Source organism: Astyanax mexicanus, chromosome 5 (assembly GCF_023375975.1).
Source record: "Astyanax mexicanus isolate ESR-SI-001 chromosome 5, AstMex3_surface, whole genome shotgun sequence".
Classification (NCBI taxonomy): domain Eukaryota; kingdom Metazoa; phylum Chordata; class Actinopteri; order Characiformes; family Acestrorhamphidae; genus Astyanax; species Astyanax mexicanus.
This window is the reverse complement of record NC_064412.1, coordinates 41,329,482-41,353,230: the sequence shown is the minus strand read 5'-3', so window position 1 is coordinate 41,353,230 and position 23,749 is coordinate 41,329,482. Positions and strand designations below refer to the sequence as shown.

General features: G+C 36.3%; 2 protein-coding genes across 3 annotated transcripts; both read right to left on the bottom strand.

Annotated features, from left to right (window-relative positions):
* Positions 1–924: 924 nt before the first annotated feature.
* Positions 925–11,587, bottom strand: casp8 (caspase 8, apoptosis-related cysteine peptidase). Its single transcript, XM_007230860.4, has 9 exons — positions 11,254–11,587; positions 10,907–11,006; positions 7,259–7,412; positions 7,094–7,140; positions 6,375–6,405; positions 4,763–4,839; positions 4,542–4,671; positions 3,268–3,778; positions 925–2,109 (listed from the first exon to the last, which is right to left on the bottom strand). The coding sequence occupies exons 1-9, from the start codon at positions 11,526–11,528 to the stop codon at positions 1,980–1,982; spliced, it is 1,455 nt and encodes a 484-aa protein (XP_007230922.3). The 5' UTR covers positions 11,529–11,587; the 3' UTR covers positions 925–1,979.
* Positions 11,588–13,918: 2,331 nt separating this feature from the next.
* On the bottom strand, positions 13,919–23,648 carry LOC103037303 (ciliogenesis associated TTC17 interacting protein). Of its 2 annotated transcripts, none has more exons than XM_022675271.2 (10): positions 23,519–23,648; positions 21,941–22,024; positions 19,121–19,306; positions 18,800–18,855; positions 18,066–18,152; positions 17,556–17,723; positions 16,341–16,465; positions 15,204–15,280; positions 14,782–14,870; positions 13,919–14,219 (listed from the first exon to the last, which is right to left on the bottom strand). In XM_022675271.2, the coding sequence occupies exons 2-10, from the start codon at positions 22,020–22,022 to the stop codon at positions 14,037–14,039; spliced, it is 1,053 nt and encodes a 350-aa protein (XP_022530992.2). In that variant the 5' UTR covers positions 22,023–22,024; positions 23,519–23,648; the 3' UTR covers positions 13,919–14,036. The 2 variants fall into 2 exon arrangements, with proteins under 2 accessions (XP_022530992.2, XP_007230925.3); XM_007230863.4 differs by lacking the exon at positions 23,519–23,648 and adding an exon at positions 22,615–23,314.
* Between the last annotated feature and the right edge of the window lie 101 nt (positions 23,649–23,749).

Below are 23,749 nucleotides of genomic sequence, written 5' to 3'. Positions count from 1 at the left end.
GTCTAATCTTCATCTAAGTCACAACAATAGACAAACACAGTCTGCTTAAACTAATAACACATTAAAATGACATGTTTGCATGGTTTTATTGAACACAACATTTTCAATGAAACCATCAGAATACAATTAATGACCAGTTTATGCAGAAATCCAAGTAATCCCAAAGGGTTCACATTCTTTTTCTTGCAACTGTAGTTGTCTTTCATGTGTGACTGTCGACGGCAGGGCGAATGTTTTTCAGCAGTTCACACTTTGCGACTGAGCGATCAAGACATTACTGATTTGCCTCAGACAAGAGGTTTGGCTGTAATCTACAAAAAAACAGTAAAATTCAACAATTTTTATTGTGAACCAGTTATAACCGCATTAATCAGAACTCGCATTTTTGGGAAAAGTCCCACTTTCCAAAATAAAGATTCTGATTGGTTTTGCCATCAAATTTGACTTTATTGTTAAAACTTAGACTGGGCCATAACATTCATATACAATTCATATACAGTGTGTTTTAGGAAAGAACTGAGTATGCAGAGGACATGTGGACACTTGTTTTTGTGTGTGTGAAATTCAATTTAGGGATTTGGATTCTTCTTTTGCGCACGCTTGCTACGTTTTTTAACCAAAATATAGGTACAGGTATTCGAGGCAAAATTTGTCCAACACATCCAAGAGTTTAGGGCATTTCTGGAACACTTACCCCCCTTTTATTCTTCAACAACATTATAAAGGGGAAGGAAGTATAGGTTAAGGCAAGAATTGGGACACAACCCTAGACTTACTTTTTTTCTTCTGTGTATCTTCTGTGTATTCTCTGGCCACTGAATTTGGGTTTGTAATTCATTTGTTCAGCAGTGCAAGGACACAAAGGAAGGATAGACATTAATATGATTAAAAAAAAAAAAAAAAAACTAATGAACAATCACCATATGCATTCATGCATTCAATATTTATTTTTATTTACCAAGCAATTTCAATAGAAAGGGTGTAATCTAATTAATCAATTGTTTTCATGCATCTGAAGGTCAAACGATCAAGTGTTGGAAGTGGGGGAAAAGGGTATATTCCATGCTCCAAATTGCATCTAATTATTACATTCATTATTAATGCTTAAATGCATGTAGACATTAATTCCAAACATTCACATGTGGAATTTTTCCCAAAACTGTCTGTAGTTCCAACAGTAAGTAAAAGAAAAATACATACATATCCATATAATTTCATTTTTAAAGTTACAGTACTGTGCTAAAGCTTTAGACATCTGTAAATATTTAAATGAAAAAGCTCTTATCTGAACAATAAATGCTTCTTTACCCCAATACTAGAATAAATAAAAATAATATTCCTACAAAAGTTGTAATTTTTATATCAGTGTGTTCATTAAAACATCTTGTCTGCACCTGCTGATGGAATTTAACACACTCGCTGGGGCACAGGCTTGGGACATCCAGGAAAAATAAACATTTTTTTTAACTTCTACTTTAATTAAATATTTTTTTTGTATCTGTTCTTATGTGATCTGCAGTTTTTGCTGTACAAATGTTTATTGGTAATGTATATTAATGTAAATAATGTGTTTAGGTGCCTAAAACCTGTGCACAGTACTGTATATGGCACTTTATTCAAAAATATTGTTTGTGGACATTCTGAAAGTTTGCAAAATTAAATCTGTCAATATAAAAGTATGAAAATATTGTATTTAAAAGCTATCTAAGGATCTATTAATTGCACCATTCTTTGAAATTCCGACATGCTGTATTTACATTGTTAGATTATACAAAACAAAATCTGTCTTTTAGTTGACCATTCAGACGCACTTGTTTCATACACTCATTCTTTCATAATTTTACTATTCATACAAACATAGACATTCATTAGGACATACAAGCAAGTTCACATCCTAATTCATCCACAGCATCTCCGTGCAGCTGAGAACTGAATGCTGAGAATCAGTGATAACCTTGCACAGACTCTTTCCAGGTGATTCAGTCCAGGCTAAAGACCAGTTTCTTGGTCAGGGTGTAGCGAGGCTCGGGCATCTGCTTGTGGCCATTTAAAACCTGGATGCTCACTTTTCGGTTCACTTTCGTCAGGATTGAAAGAATATCTTCTTTCCTGGCATGGAAAACATAAACATAAATACATAAGATTATGTTGCGGTCAACTCATGTGATAAATCTGGAATTTTTAATGTGTCATTTTTTGCACACATTAGACACGTCACCAAGTTTGGCCACAACCTCCTACAATAATTTATGCTTTTTTCAGAGCCTAGTGACATTCCCACTGCTGAGTTCAGAAGATAGATCATTTTTTATTTATGTTGAAATATGGATTAAATCTCATAACTAACTCTTACTTACCCCTCCTTCTTCCTAGTGTCTCTTTCTCTCTCTCAAACACAGATTTATTAATTCATGTTAAGAATATACTACTGCGACAAAAAAAAAATTAAACATATTTTCCAACACTAGGAGGGTGAAAATGTAAAAAGTGTTTATTTCAGGTCATTTTGAAGAGTTTCTATTGGTTCCGTTCATCAAGAAATTTTGACACAGTGTAAATGACAGTTTATCTGTTCAAATTATGTAAAAAATTGAGATAAGTGTTTTTCATAGGACAGTGATGATATGTACTCTGATACATGTATCGATACATGTAGTCACTCTTCCTTTTTTTTTAAACTGTCACCAATGCAGCCTCACCAGTCAGCCAACATGCTTAAAGGAAAGTGCCAGATCCCCAGCTCTTATATAGTAGCTAACGGACACCTGTACTGACCAGAATCACAGTGGGGTGATGAGTTGAGAGTGCCACCTACCCACCCAGAAAGAGCATGACACATTGTGCTCTCTCGGACTCCGGCTGCTGATGGAGAAGCAGCACAATCCAGAATCAATCTGATCTTTGTGGCAGCATCCGCTGGACCACAAGTTCTTTATTATATATTTTGTATATGTTTAAATAGAACTAAGTCATTTTAGTGCATCTTCCAATTATTTGAAAATGACAATAAGAATAATAAATGTGAACATTAATTATTAAGCATTAAATTTGATGTTCACATTATTATTGTTATTGTTGCTGTTCGTCAAAATGTTCAAAATAATCAGCAGATGACTGAATTAAAATAATAATGTCAATTCATAGTGTGAGCTCTACTCATTCTACACTGGCTTATCCAGCTCTGCAAAATACAAAATTACATTTGGCACATTAATTTATTGCATCTCTGCCTACCCATCTGCAAAACCCCAGATCTCTCCTCCTCACCTATGCAGGCTGTTCTCCAGCTGCCTGCAGAGCTCCTGGATGTAAATAGAGCCTGCGGTGGTATGGCGGAAAGACTTGTAGGACTCCACCGTTGCCATTCCAATTAAGAAATCAGCTTCAATAGGAATACTGGGCAGCTGAACGCTCTGGGCATCCTCTTCAAGCTCCTCCTCACTTTCCTCGTCCTCATCATCACCATCTGCCTGAACACGCGCAGACTTTTGGTATTGTTCGCCCTGACAGGCCTGGATGAAGAAAACTTTTGGCTTCTTTAACAGTGTCTGGCAATGGGCGAATGCTAGAGTGAGGTCACGAATCTGAACCGGCTCTCCGTCAGCACCCATGACTGTTCCCTTATTTCCATGAGAGAGGATACAGCAGACAAATGCGTCCATTTCAGAGTGGTCCTTTTCTGCAAACTCCTTCATTGTTCTCAGCATTTCTGAGGCAGGCAGATCGGTCTTCTCCACTGGCAGAAAATGCAGCATGGAGAATATTCGTCCAAGTTCATCTAATAGAGAGAGAAAAAAAACAGTATTTTGAATTAGGGCAAAACCGTTCTGATACAATACCAGTCAAGATAAACAGTCCTATCAGACTATCCTCCCACTGTGTTTTCCAATGGCTACGACCCCACAGGACCAACACAGAGCGGCTGTTACTTAGGTAGTGGGTCATTCTCAGCACTGCAAAGACACTGACATGGTGGTGGTGTGTTAGTGTTGGTTTGAGTGAGACTCAAACCCCAGCACTGCTGCTGGGGTTTTTAAACACTGTTCACTTGCTGTTCACTATATTAAACTCTGCTACCTAGCTGCTCCCCCCTGTGGATATAAAGTCAGAGACACCTCCCACACCACTATTCTTATTCCAGCAGTGACATTAAGGTGTTTAAAAACTCCAGCAGCACTGCTGTGTCTGATCCACTTGTAACAGCACAACACACACTAAAACACCTTATACACCACCACCATGCCAGTGTCACTGCAGTGATAGATGGGTAGTGGATGTAGAAACAAGGAGGTGGTCATATTGTTCTGACTGGACTGTGGAATTCTATTTAGACAAAGATAAAGCTGACTGTGTTTTATTTGTAAATGTGTTATGATTTAACAACTGTCAGTAAATAGTCAAATGTGGTTATACATAAATATTTGGGCTATAAATATAAACTGAAATGAAATGGAATAAATAAAGACGTACAATGTTTAATTATTTACTGTTAATTTTTAATTTAATTTACAAACCATAAACAGAACCTGCAATAAACATACCAGCATCTTTATGTGTCCCAGCTCGGTCATTGAGACCTTTTGAGGATACACGTGACTTTCCAAAATCATAGTTGTTAAAGATCAGGCAATATCCACGAGGCCGCCGTTTCAGGGAATAAAATTCCTCCCCCTATACAGATAAACACACACATGCTCTTTATTAATACAATAACTGACATTTTACCTACCTGATTAAGTATGTTTGTAATGTGTTTCTTTACCTCTTCTGGTGTCTCTACTGTGGCTGGGGCTTCCTGTGCATCAGTCATTACTGCCTCTTCAGCCAGGCTATCTGGAACTGGAATGATGAAAGGAGTAAATGAGGGAGAGTGAGAGATATAGACCACTGATGTAGTGTCAAAATTTGGCAAACTGGGTCTAACCCCAATTTCAGTGTTTGAAATGAATAGGATGTGTATACATTTTAATTTTTTTTTAAAAAGCACCCATAATCACATTCTGTGGTAAATAAATATGTTCGGAACTCTATAAATTCTGTTATGTATACATTTCTTCTGATCATCATTAAATCCTATAAATATGGGTTTGTTAATGTTCAAAATACTAATATTGCTATATGTAAACTAATGTTACTGTGCACCAGTGAGATGTCAGTTTGATAGCACGCTAAAGTGGTTGTAGTAAACTGGAAAGTCTGTTGGTTTGGTAGTGTTGAGCAGTAGTCTGAGAGACGGTTAAAGTGAGTTAAGATAGCACTTAACTAACGAGCTTCAGTGAGTATTAGCTAGCTAAATGAATAACATATGAATAACAAATGTAGCCAACATAGGGCTGGGCATTCTTAAAAAAATAATTACTTACTTAAATACTACAGTTATGGTGATATTACATATGAAATGAAAATTTCATATACTCAGAAATGTATTATCAGTAGGGGTGTAAGAAGGCGATCATCTCACGAGACGAAATGTGATATTGGGTTTACAAGACGTGAACAATACGAGATTTTAACAATATACATTTTTTACATTTCTAAGTTGAAGTATGTGATTGAAAATACTATATTTGACTAAAATGTACAAAATCCAAAAGTGCAGGTGATTTTTTTAAAAATATTTTGAAAGTAATCATTTTGTCAATCAATTTTTACTCTGATTATGAATTATGTATGATTTATCATACGCAGTAAAAATCCAACAACGTCTCTCCTGAATGTCATTTAAGTTTCATGATTTAGCTAGTACTTATACTAGGTACAAATACCTGCTTCTCAAATTAAAACAAGATAATACTACTCATTTCTACTGGCAAAGGAAGCTGATTGCGGTGCTGCCGTCCAGTGATATAATTTTAGAGTGCAGTATTTTCTTTTTAGTAGTTTCTTTGACAGCTCTTTGGTCTTGCTTATGGTGGTTGAGAAGTTTGAATGGAAGAGACTGATTCTGTGACAGGGTGTATTTTACAAACATAACAAGGTAAGTTTAAAAGTACTTTATTATTGTTATTTGTGAGTCTCTTGGGCACTGGTCTTTTTGGTTGATATACGGTCTCTTTATGTTAAATTACATCGACCATAAAAAATTATATTATTAAGGGAGTGAACTTACAAAATCAGAAGGGGATCAAACAATTATACATGTATTCACTACAGAATGTGACAGGAGTAATTATTTGACATTGACAATTAATGTTAATGTTAGAGTGCCAAATCAAGAATTTTAGAATGCCACATGACTTCAGTAGTCCATACAGAGAACAGTACTTTAAAACCATCTTTATAACACCTTTCTTTAAATAAACGCTTACACAATGTATATGTGTGCGCATTTATGTCAAAGGCTAAACCACCATAAATTCAAGAAAATCACTCACCCCCTGGTGAGGTCTCTGCTATGGAGAAATTCTGTAACAAACCGAAAAAGCAGGAATTAAACAAAAAAAATTACGAATATTTTATTTTTAAATAGAATAACTTCAAGTTCAAGTTTCAAACTCATTTCTAATACAGCACTGTACAACAGTTTCAGGCTCATGTGAAAACATTCATTTTAAAGCTTCTTTTTTGGGCAGTAAGATTTGATTGGTTCCGTAAACCATTAATATTACATTACATAGTAGTGCTTTAAAAAGTAGGGTTTACATCACTGTGTTTATTAAATCATCTCTAAAGCTTGTAGTTACTTGTAGTTCTTCATATTCACAGCTGGTTTGGTAAATAAGAGTAATAACGGTAAGTCAGGTGAGCTGCTGATAGAATTAAACACATCCATTGAGGCACTGGCTGGGATAATCCAGGAGAAACATGACACTGAACTTCAGAATAGTACTTCAGAGTAGCTCACAGGATATATTAACTACTTTCATAAAAATTATAAGTTCTAGTTACTTTTAACTGTATTAATGTTTTTTTTTTCTCATCTGTTCTAATATGTATTTTTCAGATAAAAAACTCTGCTAAGATAAATGGCTTTCAGTAATGTGCTTAGTAATGTAATTTTAAACTTTTGCACAGTACTGTACTCTCAAAAAAAAAAAACTAAATAGAAATTGTTCAAGTACAATTAAAGTGTACATGACCACAAAAAACTTACAGAAATCGTTTCCATAGGTTCTGCTTCTTCAGGTTGACTGACATACACTGGGTGAAAGAAATAGCACAGGCAACGTGAGCATATTACTGCACTTTTTTTAATACCATATGGGTTGACTGAAATTTGAATTAAAAAAGATAGAGGGAAGAGAGGAGGGAGACTCACCTGGAACTGAATTGTAATCTTGTTCCCTCTGGAATTCCCGGACCTGGTTGGCCAGCTGTTTGTCACATTTATCCAGTACCTCTACCAGTTCATCCAGGCCATCGTTTGTCAGCAAATGGGACTTCTCCATCTCAGTTACAACATCCAAAAATGTCTGTAAAGTTCAAGAGAAAAAAACAAAATAAAACAAACAAAAAAAACAATTATTATTCCCACCCCTCCACTTATCACATGATGTTGCCATTTTGAATGACAACTACAATTATAGTGTACCCTATGGGGCAGGTTCTCAGACAGGAATTAAGCCTAGTCTTGGAATACACAGCATTTTTGATAAAGGTTTTACATTGGAAAGAAAATATATTCTATGACTACTAGGGGTGTAACGGTACATTCACTCTTTTTAAACCGTCACAGTACGGGAGTCACGGTTCGATTCGCACAAACGTCTATAGGATATATGTGGAACCAATTAACGTAATGTGGAACTAATGGAGTGTTGCACCCGGAAAGTGTAGCTGTAGCACTGTTGCTATTAGCAACTTGCTACTGAATTAGCCCATAGCCAGGCCTGAGAAGTTTAGCTCTGGCTGAAAACAGTGCAGTCTGGAGCACACAAGCAGAGAGCGCACACAGAAACGCAGATCATTCGCTCGTATGGGTTCTCGCTCGCTCGATTGCACTCTCTATCTATCTCTCTCTCTCTCTCTCTCAGATATTATAATAAAGCACAAAACGATCTAATCTGCCAGACCTAAATCACTACAATATTCCAGCATTAAAAAATTTAGTGTCAAGTGATTGACACCGCCAATATAATTTAATTTTGACAGTCTAATGCTGATATTTCTTAAAAAGAACTCTGAAATAAACACTGAAATGCAACCAGTAATATTCTTAGAAAAAATATTTGTAGTTTAGGCTAAAAGTAAAAGTAAAGTTAAAGTAATGCTAATGCTTTTGTTCCTAATAAAGCTTCACAATCACGCTCATTGTTTGTTCCAACAAGATCTAAAAGATGGAGCCTCTCATGATGACAGTAGGAGAGAACCCTGGTTTCAAGCATTTAATAAAAGAGCTCGAGCCCCGTTACAACATTTCATCCCAAAAAACTAAACATGGTTATAATGAAGATTCACTGTTATTATAAAGTTAATAAAGGTGAGGCTATAAAGAATTCCCAGCCTCTTTATTTTTTCCACCAACTGTACTGAAAACGCACAGAACCGCGGGGCTTATACCGAGGTGTGAATCAAACTGTGAATTTTCTGTAGTGTTATACCACTAATGACTACTCTTAAGCCCTGTCTGAGAAACTAACTTTATATATGGCTAAATATTTGTGAACTCCTCTTCTAATGTGAATGCATCCACACACGCACAGCTCGTCTAGTGCCTGTAGGCAAGTGTTGTCAATAAAATAATAAAATAAAATAGTTAGACTAGAGTAGACTAGAGTAGATAAACATGAACCTATTGGCACCATGCCTAATGCAAGGCATGGGCTAGAGGGATATAAAACTCCCAGCATTGCTCTGTGTAGCAGCTGAACTGTTTTATAACTGTGTTAATAGCAGTATTCTGTTTTAAAAGCAGCCTTTGTTTGCATTACTTTTGATATTTACTTTAAAGCTATAAGGGTATTTTTATATAATTGTGTTAATCTTTATATAAGTTTCTGTCGAAACAGATACAGTGAGTCCAAGAAGTATTTGATCCCTTGCTGATTTTCTTTGTTTGCCCACTAATAAAAAGACACTATCCTTCTGCACTTTTAATGGTAGATATATTCTAACATGGAGAGACAGAATATCAAGACAAAAATCCAGAATATAATTTTAAAGAATATATTTTAATTAATTTGTATTTCAATGAGGAAAATAAGTATTTGATCCCTCTTGCCAAACACACTCAATACTTAGTGGCAAAGCCTTTGTTTGCAAGCACAGCGGTGAGACGTTTGTTGTAGTTAACCACAAGTTTAGCACACACACCAGGGGGAATTTTGGCCCACTCTTCTTTGCAGATCCTCTCTAAATCATGAAGGTTGGTGGGCTGTCGCTTGGCAACTCTGACCTTCAGCTCCCTCCATAGATTTTCGATCGGATTGAGGTCTGGCGACTGGCTGGGCCACTCCATGACCTTAATGTGATTTTTCTTGAGCCAATCCTTTGCTGTATGTTTAGGGTCGTTATCATGTTGGAAGACCCAACCACGGCCCATTTTCAGATCCCTGGCAGAGGGGAGGAGGTTGTCCCTCAGGATTGTGCGGTACATGGCTCCATCCATCTTCCCAGTGATGCGGTGAAGTAGCCCTGTACCCTTGGCAGAGAAACACACCCAAAACATTATGCTTCCACCTCCATGCTTGACGGTGGGCACAGTGTTCTTGGGGTCATAGGCGGCATTTTTCTTCCTCCACACATGGCGGGTGGAGTTGAGGCCAAAAAGTTCAATTTTGGTCTCGTCTGACCACAAAACCTTCTCCCAATAACTTGGTTCATCTTTCAAATGATCATTGGCATACTTGAGGCGTGCCTCCACATGTGCTCTCTTCAGCAGGGGTACCTTTCAGGCACTGCAGGATGTGAATCCATTGTTACGCAAAGTGTTGCCAATTGTTTCCTTGCAAACTGTGGTCCCAGCTGCCTTCAGGTCATTTGCTAACTCCTGCCGAGTGGTTGCAGGACGATTTCTGACCGTTCTCAGCATCATTGCCACCCCACGAGGCGAAATCTTCTTTGGAGCACCGGGCCGAGGTCTGTTGATTGTCATGTTATACTCTTTAAACTTTCTGATAATTGCACCAATAGTTGTTACTTTCACATCCAACACCTTATTAATCTTTTTGTAGCCCATTCCAGCTTTGTGAAGGTCAACAATTCTGACTCTGAGGTCCTGTGACAGCTCTTTGGTTTTACCCATGTTGGAGACTTGAAATCTGTGTGATCTGTCTGATTCTGTGGACAGGTGTTTTTCACACAAGTGATTAGTGAGAACAGGTGGCTTCAGGTCAGGTAACAAGTTGATTGGGAGTGTCTAACTGGTCTGTAAAAGCCAGAACTGCTAATGAATACTAAGGGATCAAATACTTATTTCACTCCATGAAATACAAATCAATTAATATATATTCCTTAGATTTATTTTCTGGATTTTCTTTTTAATATTCTGTCTCTCCATGTAAGAATACATCTACCATTAAAAGTATAGAATGATCATGTCTTTATTAGTGGGCCAACGAAGAAAATCAGCAAGGGATCAAATACTTCTTGGACTCACTGTAAATGTTTACAGATATTTTTGTTTCTACTGAATGTTTAAAACTGTTCATTTACATTTAGGGCCCTATTTTAGCGACCTATAGTGAACTAGTTAAGTGCACTTTGCGCCGCTGGATTTAGGGGCGTGTCCGTTGTCTTTGGTATTGTGTAGGCCTTGCGTAGCTCCAACAGCGCAAGAGGCGTGTTCTAAATCTTTTAATTGTTCATGGGTGTGTAACGTGATCAATGTGCCAGTAGTCATTCCCTTTAAGACGCAGGCATATCACCCACCCAAAGAGATACTGCAACATAAGTAAAATAAACTTCAAAAGAAACAACAAATGAGCTGTATGAGGGGTTTTATGTTGCTGGAGACCTCTATACTCACAGCGTCCTGCAGCTTTGCTTTGGGCAACCCATCCAAAAGGAACTTTATGGCACGCAGATTTTCAGCCGTTACATCTTCAGACAGTTTATACAGCATCTTCCTACAGGAAGCATGTGTTGGTAATGTGAATACATGATTTCTATGAGAAGAAGAAATCTCAGAAACTATCCTTAATATCCAGTCAGTTGGCAATCATTAATCATAATACAACAGCAGGGAGCTCAAACATAACATCTGAATTTTCAAAACAAAACAAAAAATAAACTGACTAAAGTACAGATTTATTTATATAACTAATACGATTGCATTATAGCTCCAGACCCTAACAAATACCTGATAACCTTTACCTGTACGGAGAAATCGCAAGCCACCTGTTGACCTCTCTTTTATTGGTGCCCAGAAATGTCAGCAGGTCATTGCGACGGATGGTATAAAGCAACTCAGCAAGGAAGCGAGGATCATCCAGCAGGGCCTGTTCTCTCAGACGCAGGAACAGGTCCTTGGCATCCTTCACGTTCTCCAGACGCTTGCGAGAAATAACATCTGAGCACAGAAACTTTAAGGCAGCCACTTCACTCTTTGTCAGCTCCTCATCTATAATGTGAAGTGTATTGAGTTCCATACTGGGCAAGAAACGGACCTGATCTGGAAACTTGCTGTGCCTATTTTGACTGTGGACGGTAAAAGACTGATCACAAGAAAAGTCACCAATAGAACATACTGTCTCTTTTATCAATACTTTTTCAACCACGAAGACACCAGGGTTTGCAACCCCTCCCACCCTTCCCTAGTGCACTATCACTGAAGTTTTTAAATTAATTTTACATATGTTTCATTTACTTATGGGTATGTACCTATGTAACGCAACAATACAAAATACATTTCTTTAGTTTTGTTTAAAAGTTCATACATACAAACACATACATACATGCATGCATACCAATATTATAATGATATATATGAATATATATGAAAAATGATCATGGTCAGGCTCTTAGGGATTAGGGGAACATTATTATTTTATTTATTTATTTTTTTTTGGATGAACCATCCACCTGTTACAGAATGTTTTCCCTGAATTACCAGCTGAGCTGAATTTACCTACTGTGAAAAAGGTAAAAACAGCAGACGCAGCTACGGTAACTTTAACATTAGCGCCAAGCTAAACACAGACCAAAGACTTCAGCTCTACAGACACTGAAATATCGAGCACAGAATCGGTGTTAACCCGCCCGGATCAGCGACACATTAGATAAACTACAGCGCTGTTGGAATTTAATCCTGCCTCGAGTTGTATACCATCTATCTAGCTAGCGTTAGTTAGCCTTATGTTTACACTTCCGGTGTTCTGTCGAGTTGCGTTACCCCACGATAAGAGCTATTTAGCTGTTCTGCGCATGTGCAGACCCAAAACGTTTTTTTTACATTACCATTCTTTCTGATCCATTTCCTCGCTATACACAGTCTATGATTTCCTCGGACTTTTTCACAATTTTAGCTTACATTTACTAATGCAGAATGTTACAAAAGTGTAAATTGCGATTCAAACTTAAAAAAAATATCAGTCCTCTCGTATTTATTACCCTGAAATAGTTATTAAATAACTATATAGTTAAATAAATAGTAAATATTTATCTTATACCTCAGCTGGGAGCATTTTCTGATATGATACTTTCAGTCCATCCAAAATATTCCACCCACTGCTTTATTTAGGCAGCGTTGTCTGTCAATACAGCAGAGTAGCACATTTGGGCAATGTAGCCAAATTCGACAGAACACCCGGCCTGGCTGCTAGTTACAGAAAGTTTGTAATAACGCTAAGCGAAATTCTATATTATTTCTTACCTTCACATTTAGACACTGGTCACTCTGGTCCTTATCCGGAAGTTCGTGGCGATGCCAACGTTCACTCACAGTTAAAACCCCAGAAACAGCGTTTCTATCTGTTAGTTTACTCGGAGAAGATCAGACCTGGCTACATTACTCCACACCGACCGACACAACTTTCAGTTTCGATAAGATCCCGAGGCTAATAAAGAGTTAAAACAACCGAACAGGGAGTGGAAACCCCGCAGTGACGCACTCGCTTCTGAGTTACTTGTGTAACTTAGTTTGCTGTAATTTAACTAAACTAAAGAAATTAATGACGCTGTTTGTGGTCAGAGTTGGACCTGTTTCGATCACACGTGGATCATTGTAACATTAAGCAGTTACAGTTTCTGAGGCTAAACGTGAAAATAGAAAATTAACTGTAAAAATTAAATTATTATTTTCCGTTTGGTGCAGTATAGAGAAGCTAAGTTTTCATTAATTTCAACAAATTATTATTATTATTATTATTATTATTATTATTATTATTATTATTATTATTATTTTGTCTTATCAATCTGAATTTACATGGATTACATGAATTTAATAGGGAAAAATCTTTTAACAAAATCAGTTTGGGTTAAGCCATTAGAATGGTTAGAGGACTTAATTCAAATTAAAAGTCCCGATTTCACACACCACATTACATGCTTTTAGTAGAGAAGGGCATTATGAAAAAATGTTAATCATACAGAGATACATTTTTTAAACCAACATCACGCATATCTTCAGAGCTTAAACACTGACCCAACTGTATTTTTTTATGACTGAGTATAATTAGTCTTGTTTAATTGGATGGTGAGAAACTGAATGTATATTAAGGTGCTATGCCTGAGTTTTTTTTTATTTTTAATAAATAATATAAAAAAAAAAAATAAATAAAATAATAATCTGCAGTTGAAGCATTTTGTCTGCATGTCAAAACATGGTGATAAACAGTGTGTATTTTGAAACATGTTTAATTATCGTGATACCATTTTTTACTATATTGCTTAGCTCTAGCCTTTAGGTTCCTAAAAAATGTAAACATTAACATTTGATTCTAACAAACACAAAATATAATAAATAATTATAATAAATAAATGTTATTTTTTTGGTTATATATCCCATAGGATATAAAAAATAAAACACATCAAAAAAATGTTAAACCTAGCACAAAATGGAAACTCTTTATTAAAATTACTCATCACACAGGATAAAGGCCTGACAGGTTATGAGTTTTTTTTTCTTCCAGTAAAGCTACTTTAAAAAACTTTATGGTTCAAGAAGTCTTGAAGCTGCTGTCTGGTGGGCGCTGAAAGTCAAAGGGAGCAAAGAAGTCTTGAGCAAAGGAGAAAACATCCTGAGGTTTCCTTAACAGCAGGAACTGCATAAAATCCGCCAGCAGCGTCTTCAGCTCAGGATGATCTCTAACATAAGAGGAGTGGCCTGCTTTCAGCTCTTCCTGCAATATGGAGAATATGTGGAGCAAGACGAGAAATATGCAGAATGTGTTACTTGGTGTATAACATCTCAATACATTGTATTATGTAGAATATACACAGTCCAGAGTCAGAATATTACAACCGCATCCTTGTTTCTACGCTCACTGTCCTTCCATCAGCTCCACTGATCATATAGGAAACTTTATAGTTCTATAATTACAGACTGTTGTCCTGTATCTGTTTGTCTGCATAATATATTATCCTCCTTTCACCCTGTTCTTTAATGGTCAGGACCCCACAAGACCACCAGAAAGCAGCTGTTATTTGGGTGGTGGGTCTTTCTAAGCACTGCAGTGACACCGTCCACAGGATGGTGCAAGAATGACCCACCACACAAATCACAGCTGCAATGTGTTGGAGGAAGATAATAGGAGGATAATAAAATATGCAGAGTAACAGAAGGGATACACTCTGTAATTATAGAACTACAATGTGTCCTATATAATGAGTGAAGCTAAAAAAATGGATAATTGGTGTAGAAACAAAGAAAAACAAAATGAGATCAATATGATGATTTGACACCTTTCTGTCAAGAAACTTTGAGTGGAGCTCCATATCTTCCTCCCAGACCAGGGGCTTCTTCTCAAACACTGGCTTCTGGTCTCTCTCCTCTAGAAAATGAACATGTCACAGTGTGGTGAGGTCTCAACCCACCTTTATTTAAACCCTTTATTTGGCCCTCATTTACAATGTAGCCAAGCCAATAACATTGATAAAGAAAATGCCAGCACTTAATTAAATAAAAAAATAAGATAATGACAAATATACATAAAATAGTTAAATGCAAGAGTAGGATTCTAATGCAAGGAAATCATAAAAGCAATAAAAAGTAAAATAGCAACAACAGTGTAACTTACGTAATACATAAGCAACTACTAAAATTATTAAAATAACAAACAAAGGAAAAAAAACAAACAAGGAGATAATGTTTTATATTTACAGACCTTTATTTGCTATGGGAGGGAGCTGCAAGAGGTTCATAGTAACTGGAGAGCCCAGCTGTACTCTGCTGGCTAAATGGCTACACTTAGAAAAAGTGAACAATAAGTTAATATGGTGTATAGTGCTGTGTTTATAATAAAGCAATATAGCTTTATTTTTTCTAGTGTTTAATCAGACACCAACAGAACCTGCTCCTTATGTAGAAGTCGCACAAAAGAACAACAACTCAATATTCTTTAAATACATGAGTGATTCTCCATTACAATTTAGTTTTTTATTTAATTTTTTATTTGTAGAGGTGCCAAAGCTAGGTAAGCTATGTAGATGGTATTTATAGGGTGTTAAGTAAGAGGCAGGGCATATTACTCCACCCAAACTTTATTATTTCATTTTTCTATATATGAAACCAAAATAATAACAAATGTTTAATTTAGCTATTTAATAAAAGAATTGTAAGTGCCTTTTTCAGTTTTAGAAAAGTGTAAGAATTATACTATCTTCTGAGATTTACTTTAGCAGCTTGTATATACAATCTCTATTACTCCATTTTGAAAATCGCTCTAACTCTTTAACTTCTGCTCAACTGTTCAGTAGAGAACATTTGAGGCACTGTATTATATATATATATATATATATATATATATATATATATATTATATATAATAAAGAAAGTGTTAAACTGAACTCAAACTGACTGTGCCATCTCTACTAATCAGCAGAGGCACATCAGGCTACTAAACTCCACTATAGGTGGCTGTGTTTCTCAGTAGTATCACTTCTCATTCGAAATTTTTTCCACATATGTTTATTGTTTTTGGCAGAATTTCTGTAGGTTTACAATATAACATTGTATACATATAACTTACCATAACCTATCATTTTCACCTACATAACACCTACAAATAGGCAGGTATTATAGTTTCAGATAAAAAATATAGCTTTTATCTTACTGATGACATCAAAGCGTTGTACTCAAATTATTTTAATTAACCACCCAACACCAATATGTAGGTCATAAAATTATGACTTTATAAAATTGAGAGAAAATTGTCTATTACATCTATAAAAATCCTATTGGAAATAGAGAGCCATGTAAATCTAATGTATTTATAGAGCAGTTTAGCAGGAGAAAATTATACCCATCTGGAAGGAAGTAGCAGTGCCAGGATGCTTGGATGTCATCTCCAGAAGATATAGTCATCTCAATGCCAAACACATCCACCATCTCTTTACCAACCACCTGCTTCTTTGTGCCCAGTTCCCTCTGAAATGACAGGAAAATAAGATTTACAAGCAAGTGGGGATTAATCTTTATCCACTGTAACTTACAGAATAATGAATGTAGAGAATCTATAGATGTATGTCAGAAAGAAATATTCAAATATTTTCTACAACAAGTCTAACAACCCGTCTAAGTGCTCGCTTAGTGTGCCATATATATTTGTGGGGCACCTTTCTGCCATATATTTGACAATTGAACTCTATAGCTTGAGTAAGTGGACATTACAGATCTCGATAACATGCTGCTCACCAAGCTTCACATTCACAAAGATTTTTTTTAAGATAGGCTGTGATTGTAATACAATAATGTGCAAAGCAAGTCAATCCCCCTTCCCCACCATTATTAACAAAAACATTAACAATCGTAAAGTACCTAGGGGTGCCACCTTTCAGAAATGGAAATAAGGGACGCCCACCACGGCTCCTCTGGGCCATGACTACCATGGCCTGACTCCTGTGTGGCGGGGCACATGTAGCAGTAGTATGTTTTATTTTGTTTACATTACATTTTTTGTGCCTGTGGTTTTTATTTTATTATGATTTATTTTATTTTTATTTAAGTAGCCTTTTTATCTGGTAGAATCTTTTGATTCAGTTTATGCACACAGTTGGCACTGTCGTAGCTGAGGTTGTGTATGACAGGAGTGGGATGAAAATAGTTTATTAAATTAAACAGAATTTGTCAGCTCATTGTCTTTGTAATTAATAATACACATGTGACACATGGGAAGTCAGCTATGATGCAGGATTGCCAAGTAGCCAGTGTTCTGGTAGGAAATCGCAGTGACTTGGTTCCATACATCAGCTCACAGACGCCTTGTGCTGATTAAGATCACCCTAAAAGTAATGAGGGAAAAGAGCGCCATCTACCCACCAAGAGACAGCAAAACCAATTGTGCTCTCAGAGCTCCGGCAACTGATGGCAAGCCAATTCAATTCGTTCTTTAAATGGTCATACAATATTCTTATATTGTATAATACTACTGTATATTAAATAAATTATCTTTCATTCTATAACAAAAACTCTACATCAGTGTAACAGGGCCATAAAACTATATGAAAGAAGTACTTACATAGGTTGCCACACTAAGCTGGGTGTCAGCATTGAATGACAAGAACATAATCTTCTCTGGAATCTTCTTCTGCTGAGCTAAAATACGCAGGATGATAAAGTTGGTGGCCTCGGACACAAAACCTTGTATAGAGTGAAGGGGTAATGTGAATGTTTGCTTCTTCACTTCCTGTAAGAGGTAGACATGTACTTTACCATAAAGGCACTAAATCCAAATGTAGTGCATAGATATGACTAAAAACTCCACATACGACTAAAAATTCTAAATGCTCAAGACAAATAGTGAAATATATGATACAATATAATAAAATGAAAATCTTACATTAGAAAATATCAGCATTTATTTGTAACAGGATCTGTGCATGTAAGTAATCTATGTATTTTAATAATAATTGCACAGTATTGGTACAGTATTTGCCTAATTCAGTAAATTGTACTAGATAACGCTGTACAAAGTCCAGCAAACTAGATAACTTTTTGGCTAATTGGTGTGTAGCACACCCATCCTCACCTCCTTCTCTGTAGTGACTCTGTTCACCACAAGACAACCGTCTCGCCTCACCATGTTTACCTTTCGGTCTAACATGTGTTCCTGCACCTGGAGCATTTAAAACACAGCTTAATACAAACCACTTCATATATTTGACTGTATTATAATAATATACAATATATATATTACAGAGCATACTGCTAAATAAAAAATTAGGGATGCACAGAAATTACATTTCTTGCTAAAAAGAAAACTGAACAAACAAAATGACACATTCCTTAACTGTGCCAGTTATAAAAAAAAAAACACTAAATAGCTTAAATATATTTTGTCTTGCTTTTTTAAACAAAAAGCAAATATGTATCTACAATTTAAAAATATTTATTGAATACTCAACACTTTAATATTTCAGCCAACATACAAAAAGCACAATACATTTACCTCAACAGTGCAATTTTAGTCCGAAATTTACCTCAGTAGTGCTACTCAAGTCACATAGCACACACAGCTAGCAAATGCTAAAATTAGCCCAGTTTATGGTACTATCTTTCTGTCTTTCGGCTGGAAAGAGAGTTTGTGAAGTCTTATATTTCTGTGAGTAAGCCTGCCATCTAGTGGCTTCCTGACAGCTCTCTTCCTGCCTGCAGACTGCCACTGCTTTGAAGACCAATAAGTAGGAAATGAGAAATTTGTCTATTTTTGTGCACAAATATTTAGTGCATCCCTAATATATATTATAAATAGTGGAGAAATACCTTCATGTATTCATGGTGATTCTGTTCAAGAGTCTCAAGACTACTGGACACATAGGCTGCAAACAGTAAATAAGAATAATTTTTATATCCAACAGCATGTTTACAGATAATACTTCTTTATATATATATATTTTTTACTTTAAAATAAGATTGTACTACAATGCACCTATGAAAGCATCTCCTGGTATTGGTCCTGTAGTATCCTCCAGATTGTATCTTTTTTCTAACACACATCAGTTAGATGTGAATAAAGAATACAAAAAATATAGCAAGGCAGGTGTACTTCAGGACCAGGACTAGGAAACATTGCTTTACACTTACCAGTAATAGAAGTGCCACAGGGTATGTTATCGATTGCCCCGTGACTGTTAGCATGAACCATATAGCAGGGCTCATTTTCATAGCTGGCCTTCTGTATACTAACAGAGAATTCCCCCAGCTCCCTGCCACTGTCCGATATCGTCACTAAAGAGTCTGCAAAGAGGCACTGATCCACTTCTCTGTGGCCTAAAAGACAAAAACAATATTATTCAATCAGTTTTAGATTTATCAGACTGTTATTATACACATAATACACAATAATTTAAAGACCATTGGTGGGTTTCCCAAAATGTTTTTAGCACTAAGATGATGTTTAGATGGTCAAGTGAGCTTCACACTGAACACTCCCTATACTTTCTCCCCATATTAAGGTGTTCTTATTGCTAAGATTCTTTTAGGGCCCCCATTTACAAGCTGTATCTCAGTTTTTACTAGTAAAAACTTTAATTCATTATCTATGTAATGCAAATTTTTAGAACTATGTATTTTTGATAGATAAAAGATAGAAGTTTTGCTGAGATTTTTAGTAACTGACACACTTAAATTATTAATGCAAATATTTTCATTCGAAGGTAGTAAAACATTTCCAGAAATTCTCTGTCAATCATGTCTTATTAGAAAACTATCGTTCACATCAGTGACATCACAACCTTCACACTGTTTTATTTTTTTAAGGGACTGAAGACACATGCTGCATGTTCAGCAATTTATTTCACTTAATATTTCTAATATTGTCTCCATGTTCAGCTGAGGTAAAGCTTAAGCTGTCCCAACATGTTGTGGAAAAATGTCACGATCATTAAAATAATATTAGAAAATCGAAATATATCTTTGAAACAGGAAATAGTTATCATGAAAAATGTAACGTCTACAACTTGAGATCAACCACGTTTCCATCAAATGTGAATTTTCTCTCACATTGCTCACCCTCATAATACGAAGTGAAAATAAAAAGTGATTAAATTGAACGTTTTAAAATATATATTTTTAAACTTATGAAATGACAAAAGGCACAGTACTCTGATAATGACCCAGAAAACAACAACAAAAGAAACACTAACTACAGTGCTGTAGTAAGGTTTTGGTCTTGCTTTGTTTGTCATACTTACATTTTTCAGATTATCAAACACATTTTAATATCAGATAAATATAATCTATTAAGGGAAACCTTATTAAGGGAAAAAGGTATCCAAACCAACTTGGTACTATGTGAAAAAGTAATTGCCCCTGAACCTAATAATAGGTTGTGCCAACAACAGCAATCAAGCCTTCTTCTTTGCAGAATACTTTTAATTGAGCCACATTGGAAGGTTTTCAAGTAAGAACAGCCAGTTTAAGGTTGTGCCATAGCATCTTAATCCGACTTTATTCCAGACTTTGACTAAGCCACTCCTGAACCTTTAATTTGTCATAAACTGAAGGCCAGGCATTCTCCTTCAGATTTTTTTCTAAAAGAGAGCAGATTTCATGGTTTCATCAATTACAGTCATCCAGGTCGGAAGCAGCAAAGTAGCCCCAGAGTAGCCCCAGACCATTACACTACCACCACCATATTAACTGGTGGTATTGTGCTCTTTTCTAAAAAATGCTGTGTTAGTTTTACCCAAGATGTAACAGGACACACACCTTCAAAAAAGTTCTACTTTGATTCATCAGTCTACACTATATTTTTCCAAAAGGTTTGGGTATAATCAAGATATTTCTTGCAAAATTTAAAACAGCACTGGTTTCATGGAAACTATATTAGCCCAGTCTTTTTCTTTATGTTAAATCAGTAACAATGACCGCAACTAACACAACTGAAAATTGCAATTCTTGAGATGTTATTTATTTATTTTATTTTTTTTATCCCATTTTCTCCCCAATTTACAAGACCAATTACCTAATCCACTCATTAGAACTGCTCCTTATCACTAGTGATGCCCTCTTTTTCGAACTGCTGCTGATGCAGTATTGCCGAGTAGCATCACAGCAGGCTCGGAGGAAAGCACAGCGACTCGGTTCCGATACATCAGCTCACAGATAGATTGCGCTGCAGACATCATCCTTTGGAGTGATGTAGGGAGAGCGTGCCATCTACCCACTCAGAGCGAGCAAGGCCAATTGTGCTCTCTCGGGGCTCCGGTAGCTGATGGCAAGCAATCGGATAAGGATTCAAATCGGTGATCTCCTGATCATAGTTCTAGGTTCTTTTGTGACCTCCTGGTTAAGTTGTTGATGCACACTTGGAGTACTTTTGGTCGGCCGGTAACTACTGGAAAGGTTTACCAGTGTTCCATGTTTTCTCCATTTGTAAATCATAGCTCTCACTATAGTCTACTGTGGTCCCAAAGATTTAGAAATGATAAGTAAGCATTTCCAGACTGATAGATCAAGTCAATGACTGGTTTTCCATCTGTTTTTGAGTTCGACTTTAGATAGGGCATAATGTTTTGTTTTTTGAGATCATTTAGTGTACTTCATATTTTATGTGATTTCTTGATTCTACATTTCTGGCAGTAATCAGGCCTGGTTGTGGCTAGTGAAATTGAACTTAACTTTCCAGAAAATGTGATTAATCACATTTTGTTTGGAAAGCTTTTTTCCATTAATACATGAAATTATAGTTTAAAAACTGCTTTAAGATAACTCAGATAATCTCTCAGGGGCAAATACTTTTCACAGCACTGTATATTACAAACAGCTCAGCTGTAGTGAGTGTCATTACCAGATGGTGTTCCTCTAGACTAGTAGCCAGCACTACTGACCCCAGAGCAGCATTTACCATTAAAAATGTCTCAACATGTCAGAAAAGATGTATAAAGACTGGAATTCACTTACCAATACCGGAAAGAAACGCTAAAGCTTCAGGTGAGGCTTTTGGTTGGTCTGCTGTCCCTTGCAGTCCTTCAGCCTCCTTCATGTCTTTTTATTTATTAATTTATGTGAAAACATTAAACAAATTACATTACACCCTCATAGCAAGCAAAAAAAGGAATTATGGTTGCATGGTTTAATTATGTTAATAATGAAAAATCAACCTTAAAACAACCTTTATTTAAAAGTGAAACTATAATAATTATTTTTTTAATGCACCTTTTACGCTACAGAATCACAAGATATAAATAATTTAAGCTATGCATATTTATATTTATAAGTAAAGATGAGTAAAGTAAAAATACATATAAAACCAGAGCGCTAAATTAAAGGCGAATCAGTCTAAAATAGATTAACGTTATTTAAACGCATTAGAGATGAAAAAATGAAAGTTGATTTAGCATATTTTGGTTATCTGGGTACTGACTGAAGTCCAAATTAATCTCTCTGAATCATAAACATTAAATTAACCCTCACTGCAGACCCGCAGGTCTAAGTAACGTTAGTGTTTTAGTTAAAACTGGACCCACACGATAATGATCCACAGTGTAAGTCTATTAGCTAACTAAATAAATCAACTAACGCGTGTTTATACAGAAAGCCTCAGTACCGTTAGAGCTAACAGAGCGCATAAATACCGTTAATAGATGGTAGATGATGAAGGTTAGTGAGATTTCTGGAAAAAGAGAGATAAATATTCTTCTTATGCCCCAAAATCCTCAGCGCTCTGAGCACCCATAGCAACCCTGCATAGCAACCACGCGGTAAACAAGAGGCTAATGCTGCCTTCAAGTCCTCCTCGAAAATTCCTCTTTACGAGGTTGGAGGTGGTAAATTCGACTTGACATGCGTTTGAGTGTTTTTTTTGGTCGGGTGGAAATAGACGCCATTAGGAAAATCCTTTTCTTTATACTTTTAGTCTGTTACCATAAAAACAAGAGGTTTATTTTATCTACTCCAACAGAATGAAGCGAATAAGACATATTAGTTGAGTGATGTTTTTATCCCATTAGAACCGTGAATTATACCAGTATTATTGCTAGTGATTTTATTAGTTCGCTAATACAAACGTGCAAGTGCTTAGTTAAGTGTCAAGCAGTTTACAATACGAACTGTCTCCATCAATTTATAGAATTTATTTATCAATTTAAATGAATGTGATACATTTATTGACCTCTTGTTACTGACGCCCCCAACTGGGAAACTCGGGTCTTATCTAAAAATCCGAGTTTCCCACCGGTAATACGAGTTTGTGGTGGTGTTCATTTGCTCTCATCTCGTAAATACGATATTTCCGACACGACTTGAAGGCAGCATAATTCCCTGTTATCTTGGGTTAGCCCCGCCCCTTTAAAAAACGTGACCTTTGATTGATTGTGCTGGCCAAGGCTGCGTCCAGAAACTTTTCCTACTCCTCCTCCTTTCTTAGTACCCCTTTCCTTCTCTTTTACTCCTCCTCTCCTACTACCCCTTTCCTCCTCTTTCACTCCTCCTCTCTTACTCCCCCTCTCCTCTTCCTCCTCCTTTTTTACTCCCCCATACCTCTCCTCCTCCTTTCCTACTCCTTCGCTTTTCCTCCTCCTCCTCCTCTCCTACACCGGTGGAAGAATCGAAGAGAGAAGAAGAAGAGGAGTGGAGAGAAGGAACAGTAGTAATTGGGAAAATGGGAAAGCTGGTCTCTTTTAATAGGATGTTGACTATTAATAAACTGATCCAATCACAACGCTCGTTTTCACCTCCCCTAACACTGCCCAGCTAATCACAGCTGCTGCA